General features: G+C 33.7%; 1 protein-coding gene across 3 annotated transcripts; it reads right to left on the bottom strand.

The window, feature by feature from the left end:
- Nucleotides 1-548: 548 nt before the first annotated feature.
- Csn1s2b (casein alpha s2-like B) lies at nt 549-16,849 on the bottom strand. Of its 3 annotated transcripts, none has more exons than NM_009973.3 (12): nt 16,805-16,849; nt 15,011-15,073; nt 11,856-11,882; nt 11,109-11,132; nt 10,988-11,029; nt 9,844-9,876; nt 8,306-8,329; nt 6,004-6,027; nt 5,860-5,904; nt 3,975-4,019; nt 2,648-2,758; nt 549-831 (listed from the first exon to the last, which is right to left on the bottom strand). In NM_009973.3, exons 2-12 carry the CDS (start codon nt 15,059-15,061, stop codon nt 826-828), a joined length of 432 nt encoding a protein of 143 aa, NP_034103.2. In that variant the 5' UTR covers nt 15,062-15,073; nt 16,805-16,849; the 3' UTR covers nt 549-825. The 3 variants fall into 3 exon arrangements, with proteins under 3 accessions (NP_034103.2, NP_001288263.1, NP_001288264.1); NM_001301334.1 differs by having other exon boundaries at nt 5,875-5,904; NM_001301335.1 differs by lacking the exon at nt 9,844-9,876.
- Between the last annotated feature and the right edge of the window lie 1,342 nt (nt 16,850-18,191).

Genomic DNA, 18,191 nt, shown 5'->3' with positions numbered 1-18,191 from the left:
TAGCAGAGGATGGTCTTATCTGGCATCAATGAAAGGAGCCCCTTGGTCCTATGGAGGCTCGATGGCCCAGTGAGGCTGGAGTGGTTGAATGGGTGGGAGAGCACCCTCATAGAAACAAAAAAGTGTAAAAATAAAATTAAAATAAGTTAAAGTAAAATAAAATATGTCCCTGAACTTTGGTACCAATACTTTGAAGTATTAGCCCACTCTTCATCACTAGCCAAAGATAGATGATTTATAAACTCTTAACTGGCTTAACCAACAAAATGGTCTGTCTTTCTTATCTCACCAGCAGGATTAAGTTCTCAGGGATTTCTCTTCTTTGACTGGAATTGGAGGGAACATGGAGGACATTGATGAGGCTTTGGGATTCATGCTGTGGCCAACTGTAAGCAGATATAGGCAGTGAAAAGGTAAAATAATGGTTTAATAGAACTGTGAACCTGTGGGTCTTTGGAGTTATGATTTAATTGTTGAAGGGCTTTATATTACTGTCAGTAACTTTCTGGGCCAATATAGGCAACACAAAATTACAACCACACAGAAAAGCATGCACTTGAAGTTTTATTTTTTGAAAAGAATGTGGTTCAGTGACATGGGAGCAGAAGTGAAGACAGTCTCAATAGTCATCAACCCTGCAGAGATGAAACCCACAAGCAGACCTAACACATTCAATGGAAATGTACAAGACTAGAAGATACTCTGGAACTATTTTGGAGCATTCTGTTGGTTTACCACTTCTGTATCATTTATACATCTATCCCAATATGTTGGTAATGAGAAGTAATTACAGCAGAAAAGAAAATGGAGATGTGGATTTTCCACTCAAACCTGTTAAACAAAACACAATAATAATGTAATTATATTCCAGAAGATAATGCTTACTTGTATATAGGATACACACGTACTCATCGATCCTAGTTTAGAATAATGTTAGTATTTATAATTAATAGTATTTTCCTACATCCAAGATGATGTTTAACAGTAAAATATTTAGAACTCATTTGTGTTTATGCTTGATGCAAACTACAGAGAGGCTTTTTGAAAAATTTTAGCAAACTGATGATCAAGTTAATATTCAGCTTCTTTAGTCTTCTATGGAATGATACTATTTGTATGCACGTATTAAATGATGCAGAATTACCTTTTGAGCAAAATTTAAAATGATGTTTTATTTTATAGTGTCTTAGGCATATAAAATATTACCAGTAATATTTAATCCACTAATTTTTTTAATTGAAGTTGAAAATATATTATTTAAAAATAAGAAAATATTCATTATAGAAGTTTCTGCCTTAAAGTATCACCTAAGTTATAGGCATGCTTATCAAAAATAAAAGAGAAGTATTCAATTCAAGAATCTTAAAAGCATCTTTAAAAAGAAATGGTTAAGAGCACTCCAGTGGATCTCCCTGGAGCCAGAGACACGTGAAATTTCACAAACATGTGGGCAAAAGACTCATCTACATAAAATAAAAAATAATAAAAAAATAAGAAGAGTTAATCAATTTGAAAAAATATAAAGCAACTGTTGTGGATAGCCCTGGGGCTAATTATATTTGATGTTAATTCCGTTCTCCTGTGAGTGGCTGCAAACAAGGAATGAGTCAGCACTCAGGTGATTTCCTGTAAACCTGCTTCCCACCTTAATTTGTAAAATAAAGAGAGCTGATGATTGGGCAGATAAAAGGGGAGGTGGAGCAGAAGGTGGGGGGAGAGAAGGAGGAGAAAATGGGAGAGAGAGAGGACACAGAGGAGGAGAAAGAAGAAGAAAAGCAGAGCAGAAGCACATGGCCTGGAGAAACTGCAAGTTCTAAGGGATCTCATAGATGGAGAAGATGGTAGTATAGACCTGCCCAATCTAGGCACATATCATGTAGTCATATTAATTGTGTTGTGTTTTCATTGCTGGGGCATATTTGGGATGGAGAGATTTACTGCAACAAGCAACAATACATTTAATTGTAATATTTATAAAATATAGATGGACAAAATCCATTACATCCTCCATGGAAATGTTTACAACATTCTAATTTTTTGTCATCTCCTATACAAACAGCAGGCCAGACATTTTTATCTAATATGAGTAAAATATCTTTAGATGCTCCATGTACGACATAAAGACTACTATAACATATTGAGAAATGATGTCACTGGCATAAGGTCAACTTCTGACAGGAAATCCCATATTGTTAATAGTAAATTGCCATTTTTCTGTTTTCAGCATCTTATTGATTTTGGAGAATATATTTCCTTTGTGAAACTTTTTTTTTTAATCAAGTACAAGTTAAATGACAACTAAACTTATTTAAGCTACATTTATTTTGTTTTTTGTTTTTTTTTAAATGTAAAAATCTGTTTAAACCTGTTTTCTATTTTTGACCCCTGTAAGAGTTGCTATAGAAATCAACAAGTAGAATGCTACAGGCAAACATTCAGGTTAAATACCAATCCAAGTGTAATTTTCATCTAATTGACCTAGCCTTATTATATGGGTCATCATTTTCTGCTTTAGCAAAATTTCAGTTAATTTCCTTTCAATTCCATTCCTAGAAAAACTGTGAGATTTCTCTCTTTCATTTCCCTATCTTACTTTTGCTAATAATTTATCTCAGCCTTATATTGAACATGAACATAGCTCACTCACCTGGCTGGGGGTAGATGGGTAATAGCTCCACGGGGTCATGGTTTTCTGGTATTGATGGAGAAGCTTTACAAACTGTGGCCAGGTGATCTTGCTGTATCGTTTCATTTTGTTCTAAGAAAAGTACATGGGATTATCTCAGTACCTCATATGTCAGAAAGGCCCTGGATGCAACTGAAGGCTTGAAAACCTTAACATACATATGGGCTGAGCAGAAGGGCTCTTTATTAAAACAAACATAGCTCAGAGGGTACATTCACAGACGAACTGGAGGATGTATAGAACCTGTGGTCAATTTGGTGAAAGAAAGAAAAGGAAGGGAAAGAGAAACAGGTACAAGATCAAGATGATAATTTGTTAATTTACTAAGATAAGTGCCTTAGCTCAGTTTCTTTCCCAAGTGTGGTAGAAAAGCCCTCATCCTTGGAGTAAGGGTTGGCTTGATTGAGCAACAAAGAGTAAACACAGACAGAACTCCCTGTATAGGGAAATTCACACAATTCATGACTGATAAACATACTTCTCATGTTCTATTTAGAGTCATCCATGTGTATCTGGCCATAAATTATTGTAGGAATCAAAGCGTCCATTACACTCAGTAGCATCTTCCTCTAGGATGACTACCTACCTACCTACCTACGTTCTCTCTCTCTCTCTCTCTCTCTCTCTCTCTCTCTCTCTCTGTGTGTGTGTGTCTCTCTCTATCTCTCTCTCTCTCTCTGTGTCTCTCTCTATCTCTCTCTCTCTGTGCGTGTGTGTGTTCACGTGCACACAAGTCTTGGCATGTGTCCTACACATGATGTAGAAGTCAGAAAACAGCTTGTGGGAGCTAGTTTTCCGGTTTACCTTGAAGTTTCTAGGTGTTGAACTGTAAGCTAGGTGGGAAACACTTTACCGGCTGAGCCTTTCTGGCTCTTCAATTTTTATAAAGTGGAACATCAGCGTGATTTTGAGAATTACCACAGAATACTTGTTGGTGGCTGTTGCCTGGAATAGAATTGATATCCTGAGAGCCAACCCATCTGTAGCAGCTTAGACAAGACATAAGGAAGACTATAGACATTGTGTTCACCTTGAGCTGAGAGTGGAGCTGAGCCTAAAAGGTAGGAAAGAACTGGGGCAGGAAAATTGACCTGAGTTTGTGTCTGGCTTGGGTTAACTAGTAAACTCAAGACAGTTTTGTCTCTTTCTTAAAAAACAAAACAAAAACACTCCTCCAAAATACTCAACAACATAAAATCCAATTTTTCCTAAGAGTTTCTTTTTGTCACCAGGATTTCAGCAGTGGCCAGGTGTGAAACTGTGGTGGCTGATTGTATGGGAAGCTTACCATGTAGTCTTGGATGTTCTTACTTTCTTCAGTCATCACAGTTTTCTGTTAAGAATAAAAACAGCTGTTTGAAATGCAAAAGAACATGTTCTTGAGGGTTATTTAGCTAACTGAATAGAAATACAAACTCTCAGACAGAATCTCACATGATTCCTCGGGGGGAAAATCTGCTTCACTTGGATAATTGACTGACAATTTTGTCCATGTCACTGCAGAAGGGAAGTGGGACTAATTATTTAAATAATTCACGGCTAGTCACATTTTATTTTATGACTTTAAATCATCACACTATGTACTCTCAGCAAAGTAGTAGTTAATTGCAAACATGTATTACTTAAAATTCTTAATATACATTTCTTGTTCTTACAATTTTCAAGTTTAAAGAGTAAAAGGCAGAAGGAGGGAGGGAGGGAGGGAGGGAGGGAGGGAGGGAGGGAGGGAGGGAGAGAGAGAGAGAGAGAGAGAGAGAGAGAGAGAGAGAGAGAGAGAAAGAGAGATTGAAGAGGAGTGAGCAAAGCCAGTAAGTTGGCCAAGGTATCTGGCAGAGTCTTCATGCCTTTCTTGGAAGACCACAGTTTGACCAGAGGCCCAGAGTCTCAGGTTAGCAATACAGAGACCAAGTGTGCTTTCCGGGCACTGAGGAGAAAGACTTTTGACTTTGCCTCAGGCTCCAAGACTCACATCCAGCTGCACCTTCTCTCAGGACACCTCCCAACATTACTCACCTACTTGGCTCATTCTGCAGTAGCATGCATTCTTTTATGTTTGATTTACATAATTTTTGGCTCACTCCAGAAAACAGTATTATAGAGACAGGAGAGAAAATCTCATGCTAACTGAAGTAAAGGAAAATCATGGTCTGGCTTTTATTTTAAATGTGCATAGCTCCATAGAATCAAAATTCAGCTGTACACTGCATGTATGTGGGGAAGGCTAATGGCTGATGATGGCAATCCATTTCAGACCTGGGTATGTGTCTGTTTTCTGTTTCTTACAAGAGTTTTATTTATTTCTACTGGATGCTTTGAGGGATGCAGAGAGACTAACTTAATGATAGAACACGTCCCTTTCTTACAGAACCCAGAACCACCAGTCCATGGATGGCACCATACTCAGTAGTCAGTCAATTAAGAAAATGTACCAGCAGGTGGCCAATTAGTGGGGACATTTTGTCAGTTGATATTCCCTCTTCCCAAAGGACTCTAGTTTACATAAAGTTGATATAAAACTAGGCAATGTACATGTTAATATGTAAGCTAGTTTTCAAATACTGTATAATAATAAATTCAGTGTGTGTATATTAGTAGACGAATATTGACCAAGAGATGTTGAACAACTGACTTTTTAGGGCTACCATGCTGGATTAAAGACACAAAATTTTTGACCTATTCTACTAGTGAATTAAGAATATACATTAGCAACAACAAATTTCAGTTGAAATTTAGATGAATTTAGTCCCTCATTCAAATGATTTGATATTCTATACTCTTTCCAAATCTGTCGCATTTATTATTTTTCTCTAAAAAGAGAAAAATTAAATTTTGGCACATTCAAATTTTGGAAATGAGAGTCCTCATAAACTCTAACTTAGTGATTTTTTGGGGGGTGTTGGAAGGAATAAAATATGCATGTACTTCCTCATTAAAAGTTGGTACATCCTTAACTTAAAAATAAGTTAGTATCCTTAACTTTTGGAGTGTGAACACAGAATAATACGACTATATATCTCTTCAGGACCTTCACATCTATTCATAATGTTTAAATCTGAGCCACCCCCTTTCTCAATCCCTGGTTTTTAAAAAGTGCTGATTGAGTGGAAAGTAGATAAAGCACACATTCATTTAAGACACATCTCATTAATGGAGCAATGAAAGACAAATATTACCTCTCTGGCACTCACACTCATGTCCATCATTTTCTGGTTGTATTGCTACAAAATAAATAACATTTATTATTCCAAATATGCATATGAACAGTGAAAACAAAATAAAATGATTTTCTTAATCATAGTGGATATAATTTGACTTACTTGCTGAGAAATGATGTCAGATACCTTTAAATAAAATAAAATAAAATAAAATAAAATAAAATAAAATAAAATAATATGTTTATAAGGATAAAGTTAGGTTATTGTTACATAGCATTGAAATGTCTCTATCATTCCTGACACATGGGAGTATTTAAGTGATTGCACATTCTATGGATCTGGATAAAAGTTTGTCATCCAGAGTGACCCATTGGCCCCCTCTTATCCTGCATATAACACTCTACCCAAATACTATATTCCCTGGTATAACATGGGATATATTGATGCATGTCTTTATCACAGAGGAAATTATATCAGGATTTCTGTCAGTTGTTACTTGATAGTGCTATTATTAACAATTATTGTATTGAGACTATGCAGTGAGTTTCTTTAAATTTCTCTTTTTTCTTGTCTTATTGAAAACAGATTTTTTTCCCTTTACATAACATATCCCAACTACACTTTCTCTTCCCACTGTTCCTTTCTCTCAGTTTCACTAATGTCCATCTTTCTAAACTACAATGTGGTAGTTTGTTTAAGAAAGACAAGGAGAAAAGACTGAATTAGAGGTTGTATGTCTCGTTTTTATTTCTTTTAACAGGGTCTCAAGGTCTTAGGAGACAGAAAAAAAAGGAAAACAAACAAACAAACAAACAACAACAACAACAAAAACCTGACATTTAATTTCTTGGACTCCAGGCACCAACACTCTTAGAAATGTTTTAATCACGTTGATTATGTGTGTTACCACACATATAGCAGTTCACTTAATTAAATTACATTGCAATAAGTCCTGAAGGCTTAAGTCTGACTTGATAGGCTCCTTTTAGAGGTTATGGATAAAAAGCAAAATAGCCTCTTTGTTCTGGAAAATTTTCATTCTTATCAGGGATGAAAGAAAATGGATTGTACAAAATACACACACACAAATATACATATACATATACATAAATATATATATATATATTTGCATTTATTTAGGTATTTGGAGCACATGCATCTGTGAGTGTGTGTATGTAGTTTGGTACATGTATGCCTTAGAGCCTATCTGATGTGTGGAGGTCAGAGAACAGTTTACAGAAGTTTGTTCCTTCATTCCTCTATTTTTGTCTGGAGACTTGAACTCAGGCTGTCAGGCTTGTCAGCAAGCAGCTCTATCCTGGAAATATATAGCTGATGCATACATAGGTCTTTATAATTTCCCAGAGCCATTGTTATATGAATTCATTGTTTCATTAGCAGTGCTTTGAAGAGAGAATACTGTTGGAATAATTTTGACAAAATATAAAAATGGCTTTTACAACAGTTAGACATTTTTGTAAAAGAGAGGTCTCATTTGGAGTTTTTCATTTTTAACCTTTCAAGGACAAATATTTTGACAATTAAGATTTTGGAACAAAAGTCTGTTTTATGGGGAGCAATGAAATGCACAATGTCTTATGTATTTTAAATATTTGCCTTCCAGTATAATCCTTCAGAGGCAAAACACATTGCACTCTCAGTTGATAAAACTGTGTTATTGGAGCTTTAGTTGGAATTAAATTAGAAAATGCCAAGCCTGACCTTAGTCTTTGCCCATGGCAATGTTCTCCAGACCACAGGATGGATGAGGTCAGTAAACCCTGCAGATTGCCAATCTAATGAGATATCTGTCTGCTATGTTACTAGAAAAAGGTTAATGAGCAATGATGTAACTTGTGGTGGCATTACAAAGTCAATGAAATGATATTTAGTACACACAAACAGCATATACACATACACATACATATACATATATATCAAGCTGCATATATGTATTTTTACATACATGCATATGCATATATCTATGGAACAATAATAATAAAAGTAAAAACTATTAATGTGATAGTTTGGGGGCCATTGGAAGGGCTGGAGGGAGGAAAAGGAAAGGAGAAAGCAATATAATTCTATTTCAATTAAAATATATTAAAAATATCCACATGTAGTTGGCAACTTCTTGGCTGGAAATCAGAACAAAGAAAATAGATAAACTGTATTACTGCCTACAGATTTGAGGAACTAATTATGTCATTGATATGACATGAGTTGTGAGAACACACTCAAAGGAAAGATGTAACTTTGATTTTCCTGAAGTTATAACTTGTATGAGGAATTTAGTGCTTTTCTTCCATAGCGATCTCAGCTTTGTGATGAACACCTTAATATAAGATACACAAAACCCCAAGCCACTACCAATTTATATTGCTAAACATTACAATTTGAAATTATTTATTTTGTATTTATTATAATTATTTTAAATTATGTCACTTGAAAGAAAATTACTTACCTTCATGGGAGCTTCAACAGATTCCTTAAGAAAGAAGCATAACATTACTTACATGGTTTCACCGCAGAGTCAAACTAATGTATTAGAGAAAACTAATTGATTAACTGGGGTCCAAATCGATACTACTGAGCAATTATATTAGTCATTGAAAATTTAATAAATTAAATTAATCAAAACGTTAATTATCAGAAACATAAATATTAATGCCTACGGTCAATAGGCATGTGACACAGAAGATCAGCTAAGACAAGTATGATGGTATGCATGCCGTAAGAAACTGGTGTCCGCACTTCTGAGAGCAGGGTCAAATGAGCTCATTGGCATCCAGCAGGGCAGTGTTCCTTCTAAACTTAGAGCTGTATGGCTAAGAGCATCCTTGCCTTTGTCTTTTGTTTCCCAGATCACTTTCCTAGTCACGTTTATCACTTTGATATTCCTAGCATATAAGTGACCCACTATCTCCTAGCTCAAATCCTCACTAACTCCCGTTGTAAAAAAGAAACATCTTCAAAGTATAAAATCCATCAGCAAAACAGTGTGGGTGCTAAGAACTTAGAGCTGAGTCACTGGGCCAGTGTTAGATGTTTCTAAGGAAACTTCGGAAGGCAATGCAATGGCAGGCTCTTGATTTGACACTTGTTAGATTTAAGCTGTACTTTATGTCATGTTAGATACTTGGTCCCTAAGAGCACTAAGCAGGAATCACTGGATGCTGTGCAGATGGCCACCTTCATCCCTCACACAATGACAATATGTTTTAGTGAGGGCTTCATGAAAGTCTACTTGAAGAAAAATCTGCTCTTTTTGGAGGAACCTGCTTATTGATGTTAAAGCTGAAACTTAGATGAAACTTTAGAAGCTTCCTTGAGAAAAAAAAAAAAAGTCCAAATCTGGTAATCCCCAAATTACTATATACTTGGCTGAAATGTCCTCATAAAAACCCAGTACTAGGCATAAGAAGTATATGCCTATTAAAATTTTATACAAATAAAAACCAAAGTCTGGAAACCACATAAAATGTTCACTATTACTTCTAAAATGTTAAAAATTATTTTAGGGAACTGTAATATTGTCTACATGATCATTAGTACAAGGTTGGGGAATTAGAATATAAACAGGTTAGTTGACTGAATCTCCTTTGGTAAAAGGGATTAAAATAATTCAAAGAAACAAGAACCAATTTGGGTGAATACTTTTAAAGTGAGGGGATAAAACTCTACACCTTAAAAAATAAATTAGTGGACTGGCAATATGGCACTGACTGCTCTTCTGAAGATCCTGAGTTCAAATCCCAGCAACCACATGGTGGCTCACAACCATCTGTAACGAGATCTGATGCCCTCTGCTGGTGTGTCTGGAGATAGCAACAGTGTACTTACATATAATAAATAAATATTTAAATAAATAAATAGATAGATAGATAAATTATTACTCATATATTAAATGTAAGGCTTTATATATGTCTTCAGTTTGACATGAAGATTGTATTATTGAATGTAATAGTAAAAAATCAAAACTTTTAAGTAAACAAAACTTACCATTTGGGGAATGTAAATGTTCTCTACAGTTTCCTTAAATGAAAAAAGAAAAACAACATGACCTTTTTTTTTTTTTTTTTTTTTTCTACAGAGTTGGTCATGAAGCATTTCCCCTTGTATATACAAAGGAAAATTACCCCTTCCATAAAGTAAGAGTCAAATGGGTTTTCCACTACTTCAGGAGTTTTGTCAATTTATGTATGGAATCCAGAAGGTGCATTGGATATAAGCTTGAGCAGGAAGAAATTCTTCCTGCTCATTCATTGTATCTGCAGAGTCATAGGAAGCCATTCTTAATACAAGTTGTTAGATAATGAACAGCAACTTGAGATTAATTCAGGCAACATATTCATAATTTATTTTCAACTTATTTGACATTATTTGCTTTATGCTTTACTAGAAAAAATATACCACTAGGGTCACCAATATATTTTTGGCAACAAATTTATAATGTATAATTATGAGTATAGTGATTTAAATTTAAATGAGTTAATTAAAAAGAAAATGTTATGCATTAACCTAAAAGAAAAATCTACATAGGAAAAGAGAAAGATGAAATAATGTAGAAATTTAGGATTTTAAAATGAGGACCACTAACTCCTGAAAGCTTTAGAACCAGTAGAATCTGTGAATGTGAATATATTGTGTTCCACTGTACTATAGTTTTCAAATTAATGGGTATAATTAGAATGTTATTCTTTATAAATGATTTTGGTTTATAAATTTGGTTATCTTGATTAATTTTATTATTAATTTTCTAATTTTGAGGTTAATTTTAATTTGACTCAAAGAAAAGCATCTCTTATGTGCTTTAAATGTTATATTCTGAAAGGGAAAAATGAATTTTGATATGTCTCTTTCTGTACTGAATTGTGACAGCTTTTGTATCATGAACCAGCAAAGCTCTGGATTTGAGTTGCTAAGAAATTTCGATACTTTCTGTTTTAAAAACAGGGCTAAAAATGGTTTACAAATCCCTTCCTGGGGCTTCTCTATAGTAGGTTATGCAATTTCTGTAAACAATGAAAATATACCTTTTCACAATTACAAATAGAATACTCATTTTTTTGTTAAGAGAAAATGCCATAGTTTCATAGAAACAACTATTTGTCAAAATTAATAAATTAAAATAATCAAGTTTTACCTGACTGGGAAAAAAGGCCACATCCATATTCTGCTTAAAGTTCTACAAAATAAAATTTTATTTTACAATTTTGATAAAATGAAAGGTTAAACTATATTTAGTTTACAAAGTAAAGACTTACTTCTTGAGAGTTATCCATGGACTCCTTAAAAAGAAAAAAAAAGTTATTTACCTCATGAATATTTGCATTACCTACAAAGTTTCAATCCATATCAATCAGTCAATGGATAGATAATACATTTGTCTGAATTTAAGAGCAAAGTTTATAAAAGTTTCGCTCTCCTTATAATGATCCTATCATATTTCAAAAAACCAATTCACTTTTTACTGTATTGAAACAAAAAGCTTTCAAGCATCAAAATATACAACAATTAAAATATTTTATATTTGCCCTGGACATTTCCCAATTTCTTTTTAGTTTTCATCTCCTGGCATTTTCTTCTGCTTTTATTTTTTGAAATTAAAATATAATTACATCTTTTTCTCCTTTCCCTTTCTGTCCCCAAATCTTCCCCTGTGACACCTCCTCCCATGCTCTGTCTCAATTTCATGGACACTGGCTTCTTTTTATTTAATTATTGTTACACATATATTCCTAAATATATAAATACTATCTTATCAGTCCACATAATGCTATCTGTTTGTATATGATTTCCCTGAGCAATGAGGAAGTCCTTAGGTGATAATGATGACTAGATATTAGGTCATTTTTTTATGCATCTGAGCTCAGGGAGCCATTAGCAAATTTACATTTAGTATGAATCAAAATAAGCTTTCAGGGTCTATATTCCAGCCACTCACACCTAATGATGTGTAGATCTATGTATACTAAGTGAAACTATTTTGTATCCATATTAGGATGTCTTACCTCACTGGAGATGTATTGCTCCATCCTCTATAAAAACACAAAAACCAAATACAAATTTTACTTTCATGGCTTATTCATAATGTGAAGTTATCTTGCCATTTTGCAAAGAGATGTGAGGCATTTTTGGGAACTGTTTGTTTTTCTTTTAAAAGCAACAACAGTTTTAAAATGCTGATGGTTACTGCAGTACCAGAAACCTATAAGCAAATTAACACATTAGGCATGTACTTAACTTAGATCTATGGGACACAAATACAGTTTACTTTCATTTTTTAGAAGTTGGGTAAAAAAACACAAGAATTTGGAGAGAGGTATGTTGGGGTCATTGAATATAGGGAAAGTTATAGAGGAAATGGGAACTAGACATGATTATATTTCATATATGTGTTATAGCATTTTTAATGGTCAGACCTGATAAAATGACTCATCAGATAAACATACTTGCTGCCAAGTCTGACAATAAGCATTCATTCCTGAGAATAGCATAGTAGAAGAAGAAAATAGATTCCCACAAGTTGTTGTTTGATTTATACAGTTACAACATGGCATATATGCACACATGCACCACAGATCCCATAAATACTCAAAGAAATAAATGTGAGTACTTTTTGGTTAAGAGAAATATTATTGGAAAGTCATTCAACAACGAAAATGAACAAACCATGACATTATTCTTAAATACATATTATAGATTGGTAATATTCGTGTAACCACAAAGCAGATTAAGGATCATGTTGTCATCAGTTCCCCTCAAAGAGTCTCTTCTTGTCACTCATTCTTACAAATTCTCTTGGTCACTTTTCTTTTGCTGTAACCAAACAACCTGGCATGGAAAATGCATAAAAGAAAGCAACTAATTTGAACTTTTAGTTATAAAGATTCAAGTCCATGATGGTAGAACAGAGAGTGGCAGTAGCCACAGCTGAATACTTAAACCTTGATACACAAGTAGGAGTTAGAGAGAGAAAGCACAGAGTCTTTTGAAACCTCAGAGGCCACCACCAATGACAAATCTCCAATAAGATCTCATCTCCTAATTCTTCCTAAACAGACCTATGAAATGAGAGCAAACTGTTCTAATACATACATTTATGGGACAATCTTGTTCAGACCATCATGTAACTTAATGGCTAGTCTCACTTTAAAAACTCAAATTAGATTGCTCTAGTTTTAAAATACAAAATACAAATACTATACACAAATAGAATAACATGGCATAATATTTGGGTGGTTCTTCAGTGTATCAGCCACATTATTATTGCATGTTATTGTGGTTGGATCAATATTATTACTTTAGATTGCATTGTATGAGAGTATGTATAAAACCTGGAAATTAGACATGTGTTTAGTAGAACATATTACACACACATAAACATATACATTATTTTATGTATACTATACTATTGTGTTGAAGACAACACATAACACAACTCATTTAACATGTAGAGGTCAAGCTGGTGTGTACATAGAAATTTCACTTCTGTGTTCTACTATGTTCTAATATCTTTGAAATAGGAAAGTACTCTACAGGATACCAAAGGAGAAACACAAAAACCCACCCAGGTACAAAATATTTGATCTATAATTATTCTGCTTTTGATCTTTGCTAGGTCAATGACGTCACAAAGCTTGTGGGAATAAACAACAAATGTTTAATCTGACTTAAGATCCATGAGATGGAACTGGATCTGACACTGCTTGGAATACTAAAAACAGAGACTAGATAGCCCGGGGAACTAGGGTAGAACCAAATACTGTTGGTCAAAAAAAAAAAAAAAAAAAAAAGCAGAGAGAGAGAGAGAGAGAGAGAGAGAGAGAGAGAGAGAGAGAGAATCACAGAGACTAAAGAAGCAAGCACAGGATCTATGTGGGTTTACCCTAGAACCTCTAAGTAAATATTATAGTATTATTGCTTTTAGTTCAGTGTTTTTAATGAGACTCTTGAGTGTTTGAATGAGATATTTCCCAATTCTTGTGCCTTCTTTTGGGCTCTTCTTCTGTTTATGAGAACTTTAGTTGGATAAAAATTTTACACTATTATTCTTGGTTTTGCACTATTAATAAGAATATTTTCAGATGAATTATTGTCATGACTTAGTATATTTCTCATTTTTTAAATGGTTCTATTTTAAGTGTTAATCATGCCACAGTTTAAAATATGATACAAGTGTAACTACATCACAGAATCTTAAAATGCTTTACTATAACAATATTCTATATGATCTCTTTTAGGTTTAATTAGCCATCAAAGTTAACATGGGACAAGTGTTTGCCTATTATTAAAAACTGTCATGGAAGCTCAACCGTATATCTTAATTTCCAACAGTATGTAATTTAGTGTCTGAAATTTGTAGCCTGCTAAACAAACCACTCTAATTTCACTTGAAGGAAGTTCTTCTGCTTAAAATGTTGAGAACTGTGAGTGCCAAGGAGAAAGGAAACACGTGAAGAAGTTTGAAAAATTATCTTCTAATCCCTTAACTTGAACTCTTCCCTAATATCTCCCCTAATGACTTTAAGGTGTAAGAAGTAAAAAAAAAATGCTACTTAATCTTTATGAGCAGAGCATTGTAGACACAAATTAAGAAATGATGTCCCTGTGAGGAGGGAAGTGAGCAAGAGGGATGGGCACTGTGAAAAAAATCAAACACAGTATATAAGCATCTTCAAATATAAATCACATGATGTACCCAGGACTGAGTTTATCATTTATGACATGAATATTGCTGTAATATATCCACTTGATTGGAGGGATTGCTTTGAATTATGATATTCGGAAAGTAATGTACAAAGTCCCCACCCCAACATTCCTTGTCTATTTAACTTAGATTCTGAACCATGGTAGTCAAGAAAGGTGACTTGTATTTGCATTAGTTGAATTTTTCATTTTTAGCTATGTCTTTCTTGTGATCTAAAAAAAAAGTATCAGATAAATGAAAGCAATGTATTGTTAAATTCAAGCAGGTATAGAATAAAATCTCCATAAACTTGTAAGGAGAACAGTTCATAAAAATTATGCCCACCTTAATGTCTGGTATGAAACAGGGTTAATTACAGGTTCAAATGACCATGCACATGTTCATATCTGTGCAAGATGCTCACACTTCATCTATGTATATGAGACTAGAATGTCTTAATTTTCTTATGGTACTTACCTGCTTTGCAAGAGCAACGGCCAAAAGGCAAGTAAGAATGATGAACTTCATGATTAATGAGTCCTGTCAAACAGAAAGCAAATAATTTTCTTTCTTTAATATCAAATATTCTTTGCTGGTTGTATTTTACTTCATCTTCATCTCCTCTAACTGAGAAAGGAGAATGGAGATTGGCAAAAGCAGATTAATTTGGATATCATGCATATACATGTGACAAGTTCTTCATAAAGAGGACATAATATGAAATTTTCACTTCTGAGATAAGGAATGTTCTTCCAAGCCACAATAAATTAAGAGTAATTATCAATTTATTTATGTTTGCTACCATATTTTAGGAGACTTTCATGGGCCTAAAGAAACAAAATTATATATAGTACCTATATACTACATCTATAGTAGATATAGAATATTAGGACAAATTTTACTTTTTAAATATGTATATGTGATTGTGACATCAGAGTATGCACTCATGAATGCAGGTTCTGTTAGGCCAGTAGATGGCACTAGTATGAGCCAACTGCCATGTGTTAGGGACCTGGACTCTGTTCTACAATGAAAGTATAACGAGAGTGCTCTCCATTATTGAGTCATCTTTTCAGCCCCTGAACACATTCTTTACAATTAATTTTCAATCTTGGGAGAACAGAAAAACCAATAAACAGAAAGGACTCGTAGATAAAAGAGAGCTCCCCTAAGTCACATTGCTAGTTTTCTAAGCCTCATCACAGGGTCTCTGAGCCACCTCAGTAAGTATGGCTCCTTAAAGAGAGGATATAATACTGTGTTAGGGATCAAGATTCCAGGTTTAAGAAAGTCAACTTATATGGTGCCCTTTATTTCACACATCAAGATAATGACAGACCTTGCAACATTTCTAAGATTCCTTCAACTCAATTGTCTCTATCCTAAGATTACATACGAGATATCAAAATAAATAAACAGCAACAACACCTGCAAAATGAAGTGAAGTCATTCTTAGTCTTTATTGGTGTAAGATATCTTGTTTATATTCTACAAAAATTAAATTATTTTAAAGGGCATGAATTTCTTAAAACGTAGTAACAATGCCAATCACATAACTATAGACATTTGGGGAGTATGTATATGAAAGTATTTTTCTATATTAAGAAAAATACTTGCAATGGACAAATTTATGATTATTTTTCTACCACACTAAACTGCTGATTTTTTTAATTTTCTGGAAAAAACATTTTTTCATGTGATATTTATTTCAGGAGCATTTTATTTTGAGATATAATAATTATTTCCTCTTAACATTCATTTTTTTACACATGGTCAAATCAATTTTTGCACATATTTTATTTTACTTGGATAAAGTAAATTGGAATTGGACAAATATTAAAGAACTGTTTTCTAGTTAAATATTTTTAAAGTGTTGATAACAGAAACATGAATAGATGTGATTAATAAGCAGCTGTTCTATCCAAGCATAGAGATAAGTATAAGAAACTAGTGGCTAAATATTGATTCTTGGGTACAGAACATCAAATACACAGTTCCCTGGTTTTCTAAAACCCTCATTTTGGTGACCTTACTTTTGAACTAAGACTTAGACACTTGTTGTTTGGAGCTGTGCAGTTAATCGTCTATAGTGTCTCTAGTGTCCATACAGTCGTTCATTCTACCGACACCAAAACAAGACAAATTCTTAGATGTTAGTTAAAAATTTACAATCTCAAAGAACTTTAAGATATTGAGCATTAGTTTCTTGGCATAATATTTTGTTTTACAATATTTTTCGTATATAGATGAGTGAAAATATGTAGAGGTTACCTTGCTTCCTAAGTTGAAGACAAGCTGTCCAGGCAATGAGAGACCTGGGATGAGTTATCCATCCCTATTTAAACCCCCTTTTCTATCTGATATGGCAACTGTGTGGTTTAAAATAACTTCAGACGGACTTGTATTCTTAGAAGTCATGATTATTAGAATTGCTTGCCTTTCTATTTGTATCACTTATTCCTGGGAGTTCTTCCACTTAGGATGATTTAGAACATGATAACAAGAAATAAGGATGTCATGACTGTGACATCAACGTTATTCTTATCTGTGCTCTGTGCTTGAGCAGCTCATGCTTGCCTTGTACTGGCTGCATCATTCACTAGATAGGCTTTCCCCTGAAGGTGCTTTGATGTCTCTATATCTCAAAATGTTCATAGACATTTATATTCTTTATGGTTCCTAAATTGCATATTCTGAAATATGTTAAGTCTGAAATTTTTTCCCTCATGTTAGCTACTTCCATATTGTAAACATTTATTGGAGATATTTTATAGCTTTACAATAAATTTAAATTGCTAATATATTATTTCTGAGTACTGTTACAACTATAGTAGACTTTTTCCCAGATGATGGAAATTTTAACCGTCTGGATAAAATGCTAACTTCCATGCATCTATAATTATTGGCAAAAGTATAATTTTAGAAACCTAAGGCTTTTGGCTAGCTGAAGAGTTAATATTTAAGCTCTAGCATTTTAACAGTGCTGGTAATTTTGTGTAGAAATCTGTATATCATTTACAATAAACAAAACTGCATTTTTAACAATATGAAAAGCCACCAATAGGTTTTAAGAAGATAGATCTTCTTATCTGTTATTGTGATTGTAAAATCCATCCGTCAACATTTTATTAAATATATTCTTATAAAAACAGAGGTAACAGTTAATTATTTGGAGCTAAAGTATATTTTGTGGGGTTGGTACTTTCTAGGATTCAAAATATTCATTATATAAAGCCACCAAAAAACCCTTCCTAATAATTTTCCCTCTGGTATATGTATATTTATATGTGTGTGTATGTGTGTGTGTGTGTGTGTGTGTGTGTGTGTGTGTGTATGTGTATGTATGTTTGTAAAATAATCTTAGAGGGACTTGTATTCTTAGAAGTCACAATGATTAGATTTGCTTGCCTTTTGGATTGTATCACTTATTCCTGGGAGTTCTTCTACTTAGGCACTTAGGATGATTTAGAACATGATTAAATATATATATTCCTATATACACAATGTTCCAGAGCATATCAGAACCACCATGGCTCCTCTATTTCAGAATACCCTTCATTCAAATTTTATGCCATGGTATTTCATATGTCCAAGAATATTAGACTCAGACTTGAAGCTATTAGTGAAGTACTATCCCTGATACTTGATAATAAAGACT

Source organism: Mus musculus, chromosome 5 (assembly GCF_000001635.26).
Source record: "Mus musculus strain C57BL/6J chromosome 5, GRCm38.p6 C57BL/6J".
Classification (NCBI taxonomy): Eukaryota; Metazoa; Chordata; class Mammalia; order Rodentia; family Muridae; genus Mus; species Mus musculus.
The sequence above is the reverse complement of the archived record's forward strand: the minus strand, read 5'-3'. Positions and strand labels throughout refer to the sequence as shown.